Source organism: Phoca vitulina, unplaced genomic scaffold, assembly GCF_004348235.1.
Source record: "Phoca vitulina isolate PV1807 unplaced genomic scaffold, GSC_HSeal_1.0 scaffold8, whole genome shotgun sequence".
Classification (NCBI taxonomy): Eukaryota; Metazoa; Chordata; class Mammalia; order Carnivora; family Phocidae; genus Phoca; species Phoca vitulina.
Window position 1 is genome coordinate 19,188,593 of NW_022589711.1, and position 16,868 is coordinate 19,205,460.

Genomic DNA, 16,868 nt, shown 5'->3' on the forward strand with positions numbered 1-16,868 from the left:
TGATTTTTTAAAAAATCAATTTACTCTTGCTCCTTCACCATAAAATTCTTCTAGGCTTTAAATACAGATGAGACAAAAGGTATCTTTTGTCTTAAGGTGGGGAAAAAGACAAAAATCAACTTTCTATTTTTTTTTAAAGATTTATTTATTTGAGAGAGAGAGAAAGTTGGGGGGAAGGGCAGAGAGAGAGAAAATCTTCAAGCAGACTCCCCACTGAGTGTGGAGTCTGATGCAGGGCTTGATGTCATGACCCTGAGGTCCTGACCTGAGCTGAAACCAAGAGTTGGATGCTTAACTGACTGAGCCACCCAGGCACCCCTAACTTTCTATTTTTCTAATCAAAATGTTATCTTCATAAAAATTCTAAGAACTTAAGAGTCTTATTTGTTATATATTGATATTTAATATATATATGTATATACATATATAAAAGACTCATGTTTGGATTTCTTTAACAGTTTGCTGTTTATTGTACTTTTTATTTTTTAAAAAAATTTCCTAGTTTTTATTTTTAAAAATTATATGAAAAGTTCTCATTCATAACCCCTATAGATAGTTCTCGGTAGAACAAAGTGTATTTTTACCTGGAATTTAGATAATATTTTTTGAACTAGGTTAAAATGTCTTACTTTTTACAGTAATTATCATCTTCCTTTTACCAATGAGGAAACTGAGAAATAGGGAGGTTTAAATTAGCTTTCCAAAATCACACCATTGGTAAATGATGGGTCTGATTCTAGAACCCGTGTATTTATGTGACAATATATTTAGCATTCTCCTGAATATTTTATCTGGTCCTGTTCCATAGGCTATTCAGATACTATTATTTCCTTTTTATGTGGCCTAGGACACAGAGTTTATATGTTTTTTCTCAGGTTGCATAGCCAGTAAGTGGGGTCAGTGAGCCTAGAATCTCCAAGTTTTGGAGTACTGATTCAGTGCTATGATTGCACATTTCATATATATATATATAATAGTTGTAGAGTTTATAGGAGTAGAAGGGCTTCCCTAGAGTTAAGGCAACATCTCCAAAGTGCAAAGAGTATGAAACTGTGGCATGCTTGGAAACACAGTCAACTGTCTAGAAACCTTCAGTGGGCAGAAACTGAACCACAGCACTTTTTGCCAGTTTTTCACTGGGAAAATGAAATAATAAAAATATATAACATTTATTAAGCACTTACTATGTGCTTGGCACTGTTTTAAGTGTTCTAACTGCATTAGCCCATTTAATCCTCACAACAATGAGATATTATGTCACACAGCAAATAAGTGCAAATCCAGGCATTCAGGTTCACGAGAATGAGCTCCTAACCAGTCTGCTTTAGGGAGAGAAAGCCGGCAGTATGTATAGGATATACTAAAACAGGCAGTGACTAGAAACAGGGGAAGCAGTTTGCTTGTGGGAAAAAATATTCAAAATGAGTTTCTAAGACATAATAGACATTTAGCAGCATGCCACATAAAGTCATTGGACAACTCTATTATGCATTTAGTCAATATTACTCATTAAAATGTTTGCTAATTTCACCAGCAAAAATGATCAGTTTGATTATGTGCTTTAGATAGTCTCCAGGATTCATCGCTATTTAGAGCTAGAGGAAATTGCAGAGATGTCCTAGTTTAATCCTGCCTGTGTCAGAAAGATAAATTGAGAAGTCCTCTTTCTTCTATCATGTTTCCCCTCCCAGTTTCACTGACCTTTATTTTATCAACTGGCTAAAATTTACAGAGAATGTAGAACTTGCTGCTCTTTATAAGTTATTACAGGGTACAAAATGGAAAGCATGAGATAGAGTTATTATTATAGGTTTATGGAGCATTATTGAATCACTAGGTTAAGCCATTTTGCAGACTAATACAGATCTATATCCCACACATGGGGATATATCTGTCCAGGTCTTCTGGGAGGCAGATATGAAGATGGAATTACAAGAGCTTTATAGGGGGAAATGCAGGTAGGGGAAACAGGCGGGAAGAGAAGAAGTGGTGGGGCAGCACCTCAGGCTGGGATGTAGGTCAGCTGTCTGTGAGGAGCGGGAGGGAAAGAGAAGCATCGAGAAGGAGGAAACTCAGACAACAGTGCAGCTCGGAGGGTCTCCCAAGCCCACGCAGAGCCCCAGAATGAAGACTGCCATTGAGGAATCCTGCATTGAGCAGGGAGGGCCTGACTCCAGTCCCCTTGCAGTGGTTAGTCATTGAGGGGAGCGTGTCCCATGCATAAAGGCTGTAGTGGGTCCTGAAGGGGGAGGCTGTCTGCCTGCTGCAGTCCTGGCAGTAGGGAGATCCGAGCAGGCACTCCCATGATGCCACAGTGGGGTAAACAACAGTTTGCTGGTAGTAAAGAATAAAGCGCTTGCAGCAGTTTAGATTATAAGTATGCCGTGCTGCCACACTTTGAGCTCTTTTTTTCAGATGCTGAGAAAACTTCTCAAATCCTATTTGTCATGTCTCTTCATTTGTATCATTTAGCTATTCCTAAAGCAGCATTATTTTCAAGAAAACCTTCCAAAGTTAGATGTTGATCAGACTGAACATTTGATATTGGCTTCTGGAGAGGAGACGGTATTCAAATAATCGAACTCTTTCTTCTAAGATCTTTTGATAGATCACTCATTCATTTGTGCACAGGCATTTACTACAAGAGGGATATATATTAAAATATGAGCATGTGAAAGGGGTTGTTCCAGGAGCTGCGCATATTTTAGAAAGTCTAGAGATCAGGATGCTTATGGAGTTTGTTAGCAGATGAGGCTGGGGCTATAAGCAAGGAACAGGATCTTAAATGGCTTTACCTGCTCTGCTACGGAATTTGCATTTTATCTTAAAAGTGATGGAGAGCCCTACAGAACTTTTAGGCATGAGAATGACAAGGTCAGATTCATGGTTTAGAAGGAATACTATGGTGGCCATGCAAATAGAGACCAATTACGAATTTCTAACTGTAATCCAGAAAAGAAATGAAGACATAAACTAAAACACTTAAAGAGTTTGGTGATTAATTGGATATTGAATGATCAGAAGAGGGAAAAGACAATATGACTTCATATTTATAGTCTATACCCTTGCTCCTCAAAATGTGGACTAGAATCAGCAGCAGCAGCATCACTCGGAGCTCACAAGAAAAGCAGGTGTCAGTCCCCATTCTAGACCAACTGGATCAGAAACCACTTTTCCAAAAGATTCCTAAGTGTTTTGAATAAACACTGAAGTTAGAGAAACATTGGTCTAGCTCAAGGGTCAGTGAACTTATTCTGTAAAGGGCTAGGTAATAAATATTTTTGGCTTTGTGTGTATAGTCTCTGTTATTCCTACTCAACTTGACTATTGTAACATAAAAGCAACCAAAGACAGGGGTGCCTGGGTGGCTCAGTCGTTAAGCGTCTGCCTTCGGGTCAGGTCATGATCCCAGGGTCCCAGGATTGAGCCCCGCATCGGGCTCCCTGCTCGCAGGAAGCCTGCTTCTCCCTCTCCCACTCCCCTTGCTTGTGTTCCCTCTCTCACTGTGTCTCTCTCTGTCAAATAAATAAATAAAATCTTAAAAAAAAAAAAAAAAAAAAACAACCAAAGACAATACACAAATGAATGTGTCTGTGTTCCAATGCAATTTTACTAATGGACACCAAACTTGAATTTTATATAATTTTTACATGTCAAAAAATCTTCTTTTGACTTTTTACAACCATTAAAAAAATGTAAAACCACTGTAAGCTCCTAGGCTTTACAAAAACTGGTGGCAGGCCAGGTTTGACCCCTGGGCCATTTTTGCCAACACCTTGTCTAGGTGATTGAGTGAGTGAGTGATGGGCCATTCACAAAGTTAGGAAATACAGGGAGAAGAACAATTTGTTGGTGGTATGTGTTGTAAAACATTCAAATAACTCTAGATACTGGAGGCTAAACAAGCTTGATTAGAAAGCTTTTATCATTTCGTTCCTGGAAATCTTACCTGTTCTCTATGTGCCTCTGGTAACTTCTGGTTTATCCAATGAGTTTCTTTGCAGTGAGGATAGAGAAAACCAGTCCAGGATATTTCACATGGTAGGCACTCAAGGTGTGTTTGATTGATGCCATTGAAACAGAGTATTTTATCTTATAAACTAGAAATTTCAAGCACCATTGTAGGAAATGTATTTTTCTTTTCTTTTCTTTTTTTTTTACATGAAGAGTTCTGTCTACACTGTCTTAGGCAGTAAGCCATAGTTCAGGTAAAAACAGAGTAAATATGGCTTTTCCGTGCAGATGTTAGTTATGGTGTGTTAATGCCCGGCCTTTTCTTATTTTTCTCCTCCAACTCACAGCTTTCTCCATCTCCGGGGAAAACAGCCAAGTGGTCATGATTGCCATTTCAGCGGCTGTGGCCATTATCCTGCTCACGGTCGTCACCTACGTCTTGATCGGGAGGTGAGTTCACGGGCTCTTTTACCACTTACTTTCATTATTGCTTTGCCTGCTCCCTCAGTGGCTGCCAAAATCCGAAGAGTGTGGTCCATGAAGTATTTTAACAAATAAGCATGTCTCCACTTAGATCTAGGTCTTTCTTTCTTCCCCTCCCTTTCTTTTGTTTCTCCATCTTTAGTTTTGATTTTCTTTCTTCCATTAAATTCCTGCCCCACTCTTCAACACATTCCAGTTCTCCTCTCCCTTTTGACCTCACTTGTAGGTTTAACTTTCTTTTTCCAATTATCCTCTCGCTCTTCAAATACGCCCCAGATTTCCCTGCCACTTTCTCACCCAGAACACTGGTAATGCGGCACCGCACTAATCACTAACAATGGAGACTTTACCCTTCATTCATTCTAACAGCAGTTGTTAAAAAAAAAAAAAAAAAAAAAAAAAACCACTATAAACACTTTCTAAGGCCATTATAAAAACTGAGCTGAAGGGGTCTGCACAGTGGGGAAGCAACTCTACATATCTCCTCATTAGGCAGCTTTCCAGAGTCCCCAGAGAAAGAGGCTTTCTATAAAGGATTTAGAAAATATGAAGTCATTAAACTTTCACTAAAGCATTTAATTGTTTGAGGAAAATGCTTTATTTTTTTGTGCTTTGCACATTCTGAGCATAGATAATTGCTTTAAGTATATTTTCTTTCTGTGTTCTCTTCCCTTGACTTACCTCCAGGTTCTGTGGCTATAACAAGTCAAAACACAGTACAGATGAAAAAAGGCTTCATTTCGGGAATGGACATTGTAAGTTCCTAAGCTGTTTTGGTGCTTTGGTTTTTTGTATTTCAGTTTTTCCAGTTATTGATTTATAATTGGATAACTTCCCCACAAAGAGAATGCAAAAGTAGTCCTATGAAAGAATTGAGCAAAATTAAATTAATTTTAAATGGAGAAGGAAATTCATGGCTCTGCATTAAGTAATTTTTACATGGCCACATTTCAGCATACTTAAGCCAAAGTGAAGGATAACCTGTGGTTTCTTTCCAGATAATGCACATAATGGAGAGTATGGACCATAGTGAGCTCTGCGTAGCTGAAAGGCAAAGCGTATCTTCAATTACCTCATTTCTCGTCCTTTGCTAAAATCTAAATAGGCACCTTTTCCCTTTCCTAACTTCCAAATAAATATAAACAACCTCTGTTTATGTGAAATGCCTTACTCTGTTTTGTCAACCAACCAGGAGAGAGCCTTTAAAATAAACTGTATATTTTGGAGTCACATGATATCCAACTAGTAGGAAAACCTGCACTTTTCCCTCATATTTTAATACCAATCAGTTTAGTGTCTTTTTAATATTTTCTAAAAGAAATACTTTTTTAGGAAATGAAGTGTTTATATCTAATAAGAAGATTCTTTTTTTTTTTTTCCTTCTTCTGGCAAAACAAATCATCCCAAGCATTTTGATTTTCCAAACTATGACTCAATTTAATGTGGCAATTACTAATCAGTGGACTCAAATGGAATAGCATGTTCTTATGGAAATTAGTACAGGCTGTCCTCATACTTATGTGCTCTCAAGGAGTCTCAATATAACTAATGTGGCCTTGTAAGCATTACTTTGGCATTCACCACTGCCTTGTAAAATTATTTTCAATTCAGCATCATACTTTATATCAGTCATTGGCTTTGCATCTAAAAATTGTAGCTCTAGTTCTAACTCAAATAAAAGCTTGATTTCCTGTTGCTAACATGCAGGGGGCATGCAAAAAAAAAAAGGAATGTCTTCCAAAATGTAAATTGATGTGACATGAACACAGTGACAGAGTTTACAGAGAGCATTGTTTTCTCTATCTCATTGCAGTCCTTACAGAATAATTCACAAAAGCCAAAGTAGTACCTTCCTAATAGCAGCACCTCATCATTTCAGATTAGTTAGGTTACCAACTCAAAAGTCTTAAAAGAATGGATGAACAAATTACAGGATACTTGTCTAGCTTTTTTCATGGTCCCAAAAAAACAGAGTCCCAGTCGCCATGCATCAATTAGAGCAGTTACATTCCTGTGGATTAAGTTGTTCTTAATTTGAGTTAGATAGTCAATGTAAATATTGTCTTTAGAGCAAAACCATACTGTTTTTTTATATCAGAATTGTAAAGCTCATGAATTTGGAACAATGATAAGTTTCTGTATCCCAATTGCAAGCAGGTTCCTCTATCCCTCCAATCTGTTTTAGCTGTTGGTTTTTCTGGTGGGGTTGGTTGAAACGTTAATTTTCTTCAAATGCACAATATCTTTATGACAGACAAACAAAAAAGAATTGCATTTTATCCTAGCTATAAGGGCATAAAATAACTTATATGCATGTCATAAACTTTCTGCGTCTTAATCCTACAGCTGGTTTATTTCAGACCATTTATTTGGTATTACTTTAAAAAGCTCTAGCTATGAACTATTCCCTCCAGCCTTGTTACAAATCCTATAATATTGCTTCAAAAGGAAAGAAATGTGTTTCACCTCCTAAGATCCTGTGCCCTTGCCCTCTCTGGCTAGGCCTTTTTATTTTTTGCTGTCCTTAGGGCAACTCATGCTGGTAAAATGGAAATGTAAATTATTGTGTTTGCACAGAACGAGCTGTAAAGTAGTGTAGCTTAACACGTGTGCATGTGTTTATTATCTGGTTTTCTTGACACAGCCCAGTTACTCTGTAGGTTGCCCTTAATTATTGGTGTGAAGGGATTATGGGCCTTGTATCCTGCATCACCTGATTCCCGGAACCTCTGGGGTCAGCGGTTAAAAGTCGGCAGCCAAAGCTCCCACAGTGAACAGGCTATTTTGCTTGGGGGTGTGTGTATGTTATATTTGTATTGTTCCCCAAATTCCATGTGGATAGAAAAACAATTTATATGATTTTAATTCATTGCAGTGAATTTGATTGATTTTAGTTGGGAATGACTATTGAATTTTCAGATTATTTAGTAATACATATACTCCTCAGGGCTGCCAGCTATGGGAGGTAACTCTAAGCATACTTTCAAGGCTGTTTAAAACCCGTGCTTATTTAAAATGTTTGAAGCTTTGCTCCTGACGACTCATTTTATAATGATCTTTGCAAATTCTGATGCTAGTAAATTGCTTCCAAATTGATTTCCTGGAGGTGAGCAAAGTAAAACATTTGTAATTGTTTACAAGAAAAAAAATTCATTTTTCGGGGGGGGAATTTAGTTTTTACCTTATCTTTAAAAGTGTTTCTTTTTCCTTGAAAAGGAATATTAAATTTCCTTACCTTACTAGTTCCTTACCTTATAATCTACTAGAGATGAATCAAAACAGGATGATCGTATAGCCTAGCTTTCCTTTGAGGTGAGCCTTCATTACAAAAAGATTCTGACACAACTTTGTTTCCTGACATATTTTAGTAAGTCCACAGTTACTTTTACTGTTTTCCTTACTCCTAAGCAAGAAAAGTATGAGAGCTTTCCTTAATCTGTTTGCTTGTATTAAGGGTAAAGTGTTTTGGTACTGCTAATATTAGAAATAGGTTTAGTGTACTAATAAAGTATAGAAGACCACTGTCCTAAGGAGTGGCTCGGCCATCTGTCTTTATAGGAAGCAATAATGTTTACAATAATGGCAGAAGCTTGCAAACTGATCTGGGAGCTCAAAAGGAATGGACATTTCTGAGTAGGGCGAGTGTTAACCTTTCTTCTCCATTTATTCCCCACTCTCCCAGTCCTACCCTGCAGTCTCAAAATCATCTGAAGGTGTAGCTGAGGAATATCGAATTTTTACTTCCTAACCACCATTTATTTTTATAATCCATTTTTTGCATATGCTTCTATTTCTTTACTCAAAACCTATATGGATACTTTGCAGGAACATAAATTATTAGGTAGTGTAACCATGGCATTCATAAAGATGTCCTATAGGTCAATAAACTAATCATTTCTCAGCCCACGCTATGAAATGCTAGACCTGTTGGCCTGATGTCTATTGCGCTGAAGGCTTTCCAGAATAATTGCTGCCATCAGTCTCTACACTCATTTCATGCAAAGTCCAAAACGGAGTTGAAGAAGTCTTGGTCATCACAGAATGTTCAGTTGCAATTTTTCATTAAGATTGTTTCATTATAAAATTATACTGGAAAAGACAACATCTGATTTAATTTGTTACTTTAGGATTAAAAAAAATTTCAATAATATAGTGTTATAAATGAAAAAATACATCACTATTAGGCATCCCTGCCCCTTGCTAAAACAATGTTACCAATATTTTTTTACCAATGTTACCAAAATTAAAAGTAAAAATCCATCATATTAGTACATATATAATTTCCTTTAATATTAGAGCATGTTCATGTACTTTAGTAGATCCTAGTCTCCCTTTTTTAAAAATTTAGTTTTAGGGGTGCCTGGCTGGCTCAGCTGGTAAAGCATGTGACTCTTGATCTCAGGGTTGTGAGTTCAAGCCCCACATTGGGCATAGAGCTTACTTAAAAAAAATAATTTTACTTTAAAGAAAGTTAGTTTATTGAACATTCCAAATTGTTTCTAATACGACTTATTTTTCCAAATGATAGGAATCTCATTAGTATTAAATGAAATCCAAAATGATTCTCCCTTATGTTCTATCCATGCTATTTTGATTATAGAACATCACAAAAAATTTCACCTTCAGAATAATTAAATAAATACATATATTATGAAGGAGGTTTATATTTAACAAGCTATAAAAATAATTTGTATTTGGAATTTAGCTTCTTAGCACCATTATTAAACTTACAGAGAATTTATATTGCCCTGAACTATGTTGAAAAGCTATACAATAAGATTTCAGTTAATTGATACTATATTAGTACATGCATATAATACTCACTTTGTATATACGTATCCTCACAGGTTTAAGTAATCTATAACTGCAGTGGGGTATTTTGATTGTGAATGTTACTAAAAGCAGAATAGTGTCAGATGTTTTATATCCTTTAATTAATTTATCTGTAATTATAGCTGCTGTTCCACCTTATGAAGTTATTTCACAAACTGATTTATTGTCAGATGTGGCATTGTCATAAATATTTGTTTACTGCACTCTTCGTAGAATCATAAATGTGTAATAGCCTTATTGGTGTTCACTCACTAACGCTTCTGGTAGTAATTACTGGGTCTACTCAATTCTGAAACACCATCTCCTTGAGATTCCCCTTTTTGAAAGTCCATTTTCCTTCTAATGTTTTTGCAGAGAAAGTTCATTGTGTTTCCTCATTTGTTTCATTATGGGAAACTTTGTTTCTTAAGTGGTTCAATACTTAGTCCCACTTCTCTGTCTGCCAGTTGCTGTGGTACCTGAGAATAAACTAAAGGTTGGTGTACTTTTTTGTAATGGGGGTTATTTTTTTTTTTTCACTAGCAATGTGATTACAAAATTGTGTCAGTAAAATTTTAAAATTTTAAAATCTAGCTACAATAATGCCTTTCTTCCTTCCTTTAAACAGTAAAACTTCCAGGTCTCAGGACTTACGTTGACCCACACACATACGAAGACCCTACCCAAGCAGTTCATGAGTTTGCCAAGGAATTGGATGCCACCAACATATCCATTGACAAAGTTGTTGGAGCAGGTAACCACCACAGTAATCCCACTCTCAACCCCGTGTCAATTACAAGCTTACAACTATGAATAAGAATGCTGCCTGAGATCCCTCACGTTCTCAAGCCTAAGTTATATTGCTACGAAAAGGGACATTTTTTTTTTTCCTGATTTCATGATCAAAGGCAGGCAAAAAGTAAATGAAGGAGTATCTAATGGAATGTAATGATTTCAAAGGTGCCAGACTTACAGACTCATAGACCATGGTCAGCTTTTTATTTATTGAATTTCAGAGCCGGCAGCCACAAGAGCTCAGTCCTCCCCTGGCTGTGCTGATCAGCTGTCACAAAGCCTATTTGGCTGAATAGGGATAACAGGATAAAAGTGTCTTATTTTAAACAAGCTCACCACGTGAAAATTTTGATTTTGTAAAAAAGGTAATTTTAGAATCCTCTTTGGGATTAAAAAAAGAGACAACACGAAATAAAATCATAAATGACACATTTTACACAAATTTACTTAAAACTATTTTTGAGTGAATAGTTTAAGTAATGTAAAGTGCTCCATTTTAATAGTTGCCTGTAACTTTGTATAGTCTTAATTCATTTGTGTTGAAGCTTGTTTTCATATAGACATCTCTTCGTTCTAATCATGAATCTAGTCAACCATAGATCCATTAACAAATACCTGTGGATTGTTAATAGCAGTTGCATATTTCCAATAAAAATTATAGGTACTTATAAGTAATGATATTTATACATTTACTCATAAATGTATGAACACTTATAGACATGCAGTGTGAGACTGAATAAAAGCTACTACTTAAAAGTAAAAAACAATATTGTACAATAGTTTTATTCCATCATCTCATTAGTCAATATTGTTTTAAAAACAAATGCAAAGTTGATGTAGGGAATAGAAAGATTGAGAAATTAACTCATTGAATTATGCATAACATATCGGATCATGTTTTCTGCAAGTACTATATATATGACTGATGCTTCTTTACATAAATGTGCATATAATTTTCTCTGTTTCTCCTTCTGTACATCAAAGCAGTATTTAGAATTCTAGTGGTATTTGCTATTCAAGCAGGACAAACTGAGTAATTCACATTATCTAAATAAGATGATAATTCACTAAATCTTCTCCTCTAACTTTATTAATATTTTATCCTCCTAAAACTCACATGTGCAGGGGCGCCTGGGTGGCTCAGTCGTTAAGCGTCCACCTTTGGCTCAGGTCATGATCCCAGGGTCTTGGGATCGAGCCCTGCATCGGGCTCCCTGCTCCACGGGAAGCCTGCTTCTCCCTCTCCCGCTCCCCCTGCTTGTGTTCCCTCTCTCGCTGTGTCTCTCTCTGTCAAATAAATAAATAAAATCTTTAAAAAAATACTCACATGTGCAGGTAATAGTAAAATATGGAACTAGTAATTCATAAAAGGAGAATAGAGTATGTGCTTCTTTTTCCAAAATCGAAGACTTAAGAATATACACATTCATCATATATCCATGTTAATCCAGTTAAAACAAATATATATTGATTACGCTCTTTCATTTGTACAGTTCTGCTTTGTAAACTGCTCTGTGGTGCAGAGAGCTTTTGTCGTGCTGGTGTTAATGTCCCACAAGAGTGCACTGTTCTCTAACGTGGAAACCTCGGGAGCATAGGTAGCACAAAACCTTTGCACGCTCAACTGATGTGAGGAGGAGAAATCCACTTATGCTTAGCCAGTGTCCAGAAGGCCAGACAGACATTTGGGACCTTGAACTTTGGGACCCTCTGCATTAGTAAAAGCTTAAATATATCAATGTTATTGATAACACCAGATATCTAGAACACAGTGGTGTGAGACAAAACACACTCATTAAAAATGGTATCTGATAAAAATGAGATAAAAGGAAAGGCTACTTACACTGACTCACTTAATAATCCCTGATGCTTATTAAAGATCAGGACAAATCATCTTTTTTCATTTCTCTCTTCAAACATATTTGTAAAAAAATAGACATATGCCCCATTTTCAGGGTTGTGTAGCCAATATCCTCATTTGCCACATTCAGGGCAATAATACTGTGCCTGCTTTGCTTGCAAACAAGTAGATCTTCAAGGTCAATTATACCTCTCCTGGAAGATCTCAATATAATGTGTACACCCAGTTCTAGTCTGTCTTGATTCGCCTTTCAAGGGTTTGTCATCACCAAGATAGAATAAGGGATTGAGATTTTGAAAGCTATCAATTTTTCTTAACATTTTGTTTTACAAAATGTAAAATATCTACAAAAGTAGAGGAAATTGTATAATAGTATAGTGGAGAGTATAGTATAACAGTACCCATTTCCACAACAACTTCAATAACAATCTATTCCTGGCCAGCCTTCTTTCATTTATACACTTACTCATTTCCTATATCCTTTTACATTTTTAAAAGTAATGTTGTCCATAAAAATTTAATAATTGTGCTAAATTGATTAGCAATTATCTTTCATTGCTGCAAGACTGAATCTTTCAAAGACAAAACTTTCTCAGTCAATTAAATATGCAGAAAGACTCTATATATGTCAGCCAATTCTCTAATTTTCTGTCAGAGATTTTATACAAAGAAATAGATATAACGGAAACACTCATTTATACTTTGGCTAATCGGAAAATTAAGCCCTTATTGCAAATAACAAAATTAAAATTGAACCATAAATTTACTTTCTCAAAGTAGTAAATTTTTTAATAATGGAATTCATAATGACTAAAATTCCCAATTTTATTCCTCCATCCAACCATTATTTCAAAGATTAAATACTGAAAATTTCTGAAAGTAGAATATATTCGTTTAATTCTCTATTCTATGCTAGGCATTCACATGATATTTAACTTTATTAGCCTATTGGATAGGCATTGTCTCCATTTCACCAGATGAGGGAACAATAGCTAAAAATCTGGATGACCTATAGTTACATAGTTACTAATTGAAAACCAAAATTTGAATCTTTTACTTTTCAATTTCAAAGTCCATACTAGACACTAATAATTACAGTAGTGCCTTCATCTAACATTTTTGTGAGGATTGCGGTAATTCCTGTTAATGTGTAGTGCTTAGCTGACACATTAACATTGTTCTATATGTATATTTATTAAGCTTCTCTTATTAAAATAGTAGAAGGAGAGTGGAATTTGAAGCCAAGGCAGAGTGTCATTCTACTTAAACACAAGTAGATTTTTTCCTCTATTTTAAATAACATGAGTGTAAGAAATTTTACTTTGAGCAATTTTGCATTGTACATCTTAAATCGGAATACAGTGTGCCCATTCTCATAAAGCATAGTTTATTTCAAAGGACAAATAAAAACTGCTGCACTTATTGGATTTAAAAAATCAAGCAGTGCCTTCCAAGTGATTCTTGTAGTTGTGTTTTAACTTAGAAATGATGGGAATGACAGGATCTAAGTTTTCTTTCTTATAGGTTCAAAGTTAATTGAATAAGACCGTGTAAAATTTGACTAGATGGAAAGATCGACCATTGCGTTTGCCCAGTCTTTGTTAATTTTTCCAACAGAGTTGTTTTAAGTTATTATAAAGAGAACTGAATTAATAGTTAACATTTCTATGTTTAGTATAATATATTGGTGACCATTTCTAGTATTTATATGATGAAATAATCACATTTCAAAATTTTGGGGTTTTTAAAAATTAGCATTACTGAAACATCATTTTCTGAATTTTGGAGGTAGATAGACATTTACATATGTCAGATATCCCATGGAGAAGAAAGAAAGGAACTCTCATTGACCCGCTTGAAATTCAAACTCTTCCCCATCACCCCAGTGAGGTACTTTTACAAAATTCTCACCTTTACAAATACTTGTCCAAGGTGACATTAACCTTGCTGTCACCGTCATCATCACAACCACCTCTTCTCACATCAATACAAAACTTGACAGTTTAAAAAGCATTTTTGTATTTGTGCTTCAATTTGATCTAACTCTTCAGAGGTAGATAGATAATTTATCCTTCTTAAGGTGGGTCTGAACTCAGAGAGGAAAATACTATGTGTCTTTACATACATTCATTCCTTTAATTGCACAAAGACCTTATGAGTTAGACACAATTGGTGTTGCCAAGTTATAGATAAGGAGACAAAGGTACAGAGAGGTTAAGATGCTTGCTCAAAACCACACGGCTGATAGGTGACCGAGGAAATTAGGCCCTAGAATCCATACTCTGTCCCACAGTTCTGTACTGTCTGTCCTGCAATCTGTTGACAAGTGATTTGTTGTCTAGAATAAGTGGTGATAACATCAAAATTTAAAACATGATCCATTACAGTATTTTGACTCATGATAATGGCAGAACTTCCTTTCAGAAAATTAAAGTTTATTGTGGATCATTCCTTACGGTTTGCTCAAACTTAATGTTTACACAACATGAACTGGAGCTCTCTGGCAATGTTCTAATAACCCCATATCAGGAAAGGAATGCTTATTCTTTTTAAAAATATATTTTATTTATTTATTTGAGAGAGAGCGTGCACATGCGTGCACAAAAAGGGGGGGCAGAGGGAGAGGGAGAAGCAGACTCCCCTCAGGGCAGGGAGCCCAATGCGGGGCTTAACGCCAGGAACCCAAGATCATGACCTGAGCAGAAGGCAGACAGATGCTTAACCAGCTGAGCCACTCCCAGGGACACTTACTCTTGCTTACAGATTCTAACAATGATTTACTTTGCATCGTAACTTCTCCCCCTATTACTCACACTCTATAATGACATATTCTCCCTTGGATTTCAAAAGTCAATGGAATGCTCTCAAATTCTACCCCTGATTCTCCCCATAATCCGAAAGAACACTCTAGCTACAGATATCGTTATTTTCTCTACACTCCCTCAAAAGGAAGAAATGAGATCTGCCTTATTTAGCATTATAACTCTGTGTTTTTCAATGTGTCTGTCATACTGTTGCCAATTGATGAATATTTATTTTAAAAAAATGTATAAATAACTGCTTTTGGACCTTAAGTGACTTTGATAAGTTACAGAATAAGTCATTGTTTTGGGAAAAGAGACAAAACTGGATTCCTGAGAAAGGGTCAAGTCTGGGGGAGTTTAGAGCTTCCTGGAGAGAAGCGAGTTATTTGTAGTAATGCAGCTGGTAAATCAATAGGATGACCTGCTGCTTTTGTGGGTTGAAGCACTTGCTTGAACAAAATATAGAAAAGAAGCATCTCACTTCTTGACAGCTTCTCTCTGGCTGATCCAGGGGGCAAGGAGCTGGTACAAAAACTCACAGTGAGAAGGTTGGACCAAGAATGTGCTTCCATTCTGTAGATACCCTAACAATCGTGTAATTCATCCTTTTTAGAAAAACCTCTCATTTGATATTTTAAAAAAAAACACATTTTAAGATGTTATACAAATCAGATCTGATAATCCACATAATATTAGGATTTCATCTATAAACAAAGAACATTCTATGGGTGGCACTCCTTTGTGGCAATTACCATGGCAAGCAGTGGGTCAGAGAAATGGATGTAGAAGTTCTCTGCCCTCAGGAAGCTCAAAATATGATGCAAGAGTTATGGATAAATCTTCTCAATAACAATATATATGAAGTCAGTGCCCAAACTAGTTCTAGGCAGCTTTAGATTGGTTGGCTTAGACTATTTAAAAGTCAGCAATACTCCATATTCAGTAAATTCTGGGTTAATCATGCATTTAAGACAAGTTTTTATTGAAGACATTGAATCTAAGAAAATTTTTATAGTGATTCTATAGAAAAGATTGCTACCTTTTTTTTCATACTAGTATTTTCTTCTTCCTTCCAGAAGCTCAGAGAACTTTACAACTAGTATGTCAGTAATGCAACATGCCAATACTCCAATAAAATGAATTGGTAGGAGATGCTTCTGTTCTCATTTTCAGAGAGTCTGAGTATATTGCTAAATTGGTTCTCTTAGTAATAACAGAATGGCTAGAAACATCTGAAATTTAATCTATTGCTCAACCCATAATATCTGTGTTGGTCTGTTGATTATCCTCAGGAAATGGTAGCTATGATAACAAGGAGTTAAAATCCTATTAGATAGAGCTTTCAACTTTCCTCTTGTTCTTTCATATTCTATTATTCACAATGCGGTACTTGAAAATGTATGAGGCTACTCACAAGGTCCATTTTCAATAGAGTGTGGATGTCCTAAGGTTTCTTATGGAGTCTCTGATTATCATCTTCTGAAATAAGTTGAAGGCCTACAGTGTACGTCTTGTGGGTCAAAGGTGTAAATATTTTGAATGGGATTATTGAGAGGAAACAGTTGCTCTCTACTGATACCTTTTTATTATATAATTCCTTACCTTTTGTTGTTGTTCTGTTCTTCCAACAGGTGAATTTGGAGAAGTGTGCAGTGGTCGCTTAAAACTTCCTTCAAAAAAAGAGATTTCAGTGGCCATCAAAACCCTGAAAGTGGGCTACACAGAAAAGCAGAGGAGAGACTTCCTGGGAGAAGCAAGCATTATGGGACAATTTGACCATCCCAACATCATTCGACTGGAGGGAGTTGTTACTAAAAGTAAGTCAAGTCAAAAGACAGACTTTTGCCTGTGTTGAGCAGAGGTTATTTAAACCCAAACTCAGTCATTAAAGAATTTTGATTTTTTTTATAGCTGTCAGTCCTAACAGAAAGACTAGTTTGGGATTAACCTGTCTTTCTTTGACAGAAAAGCAAAGATATTTAAGTAGTAGTATATTGAAAGTGTTATTCTAGATCTTTAAAGATTGGAAAAAAATTAGGAGCTGAAAAAATTGAACTGTATTAAGACACACTGATGAAAAGATAGTTAAGAAGTGAATTGTGGAGAAGTCTCTGTTATGTAGAGTAGCAAGGAAAAACAATGACTCAATTTTGACAGGA

At 35.9% G+C, this 16,868-nt stretch overlaps 1 protein-coding gene across 5 annotated transcripts in view; it reads left to right on the forward strand.

The window, feature by feature from the left end:
- Positions 1–16,868, forward strand: part of EPHA3 (EPH receptor A3) — a 351,742-nt gene that overhangs the window by 276,872 nt on the left and 58,002 nt on the right. For all 5 annotated transcript variants that reach the window (XM_032406343.1, XM_032406344.1, XM_032406348.1 and 2 more), the window contains 4 exons: positions 4,302–4,404; positions 5,125–5,192; positions 9,878–10,003; positions 16,341–16,526. In XM_032406343.1, the coding sequence (XP_032262234.1) occupies positions 4,302–4,404; positions 5,125–5,192; positions 9,878–10,003; positions 16,341–16,526 (483 nt within the window). The remainder of the gene's footprint in view (positions 1–4,301; positions 4,405–5,124; positions 5,193–9,877; positions 10,004–16,340; positions 16,527–16,868) is intronic.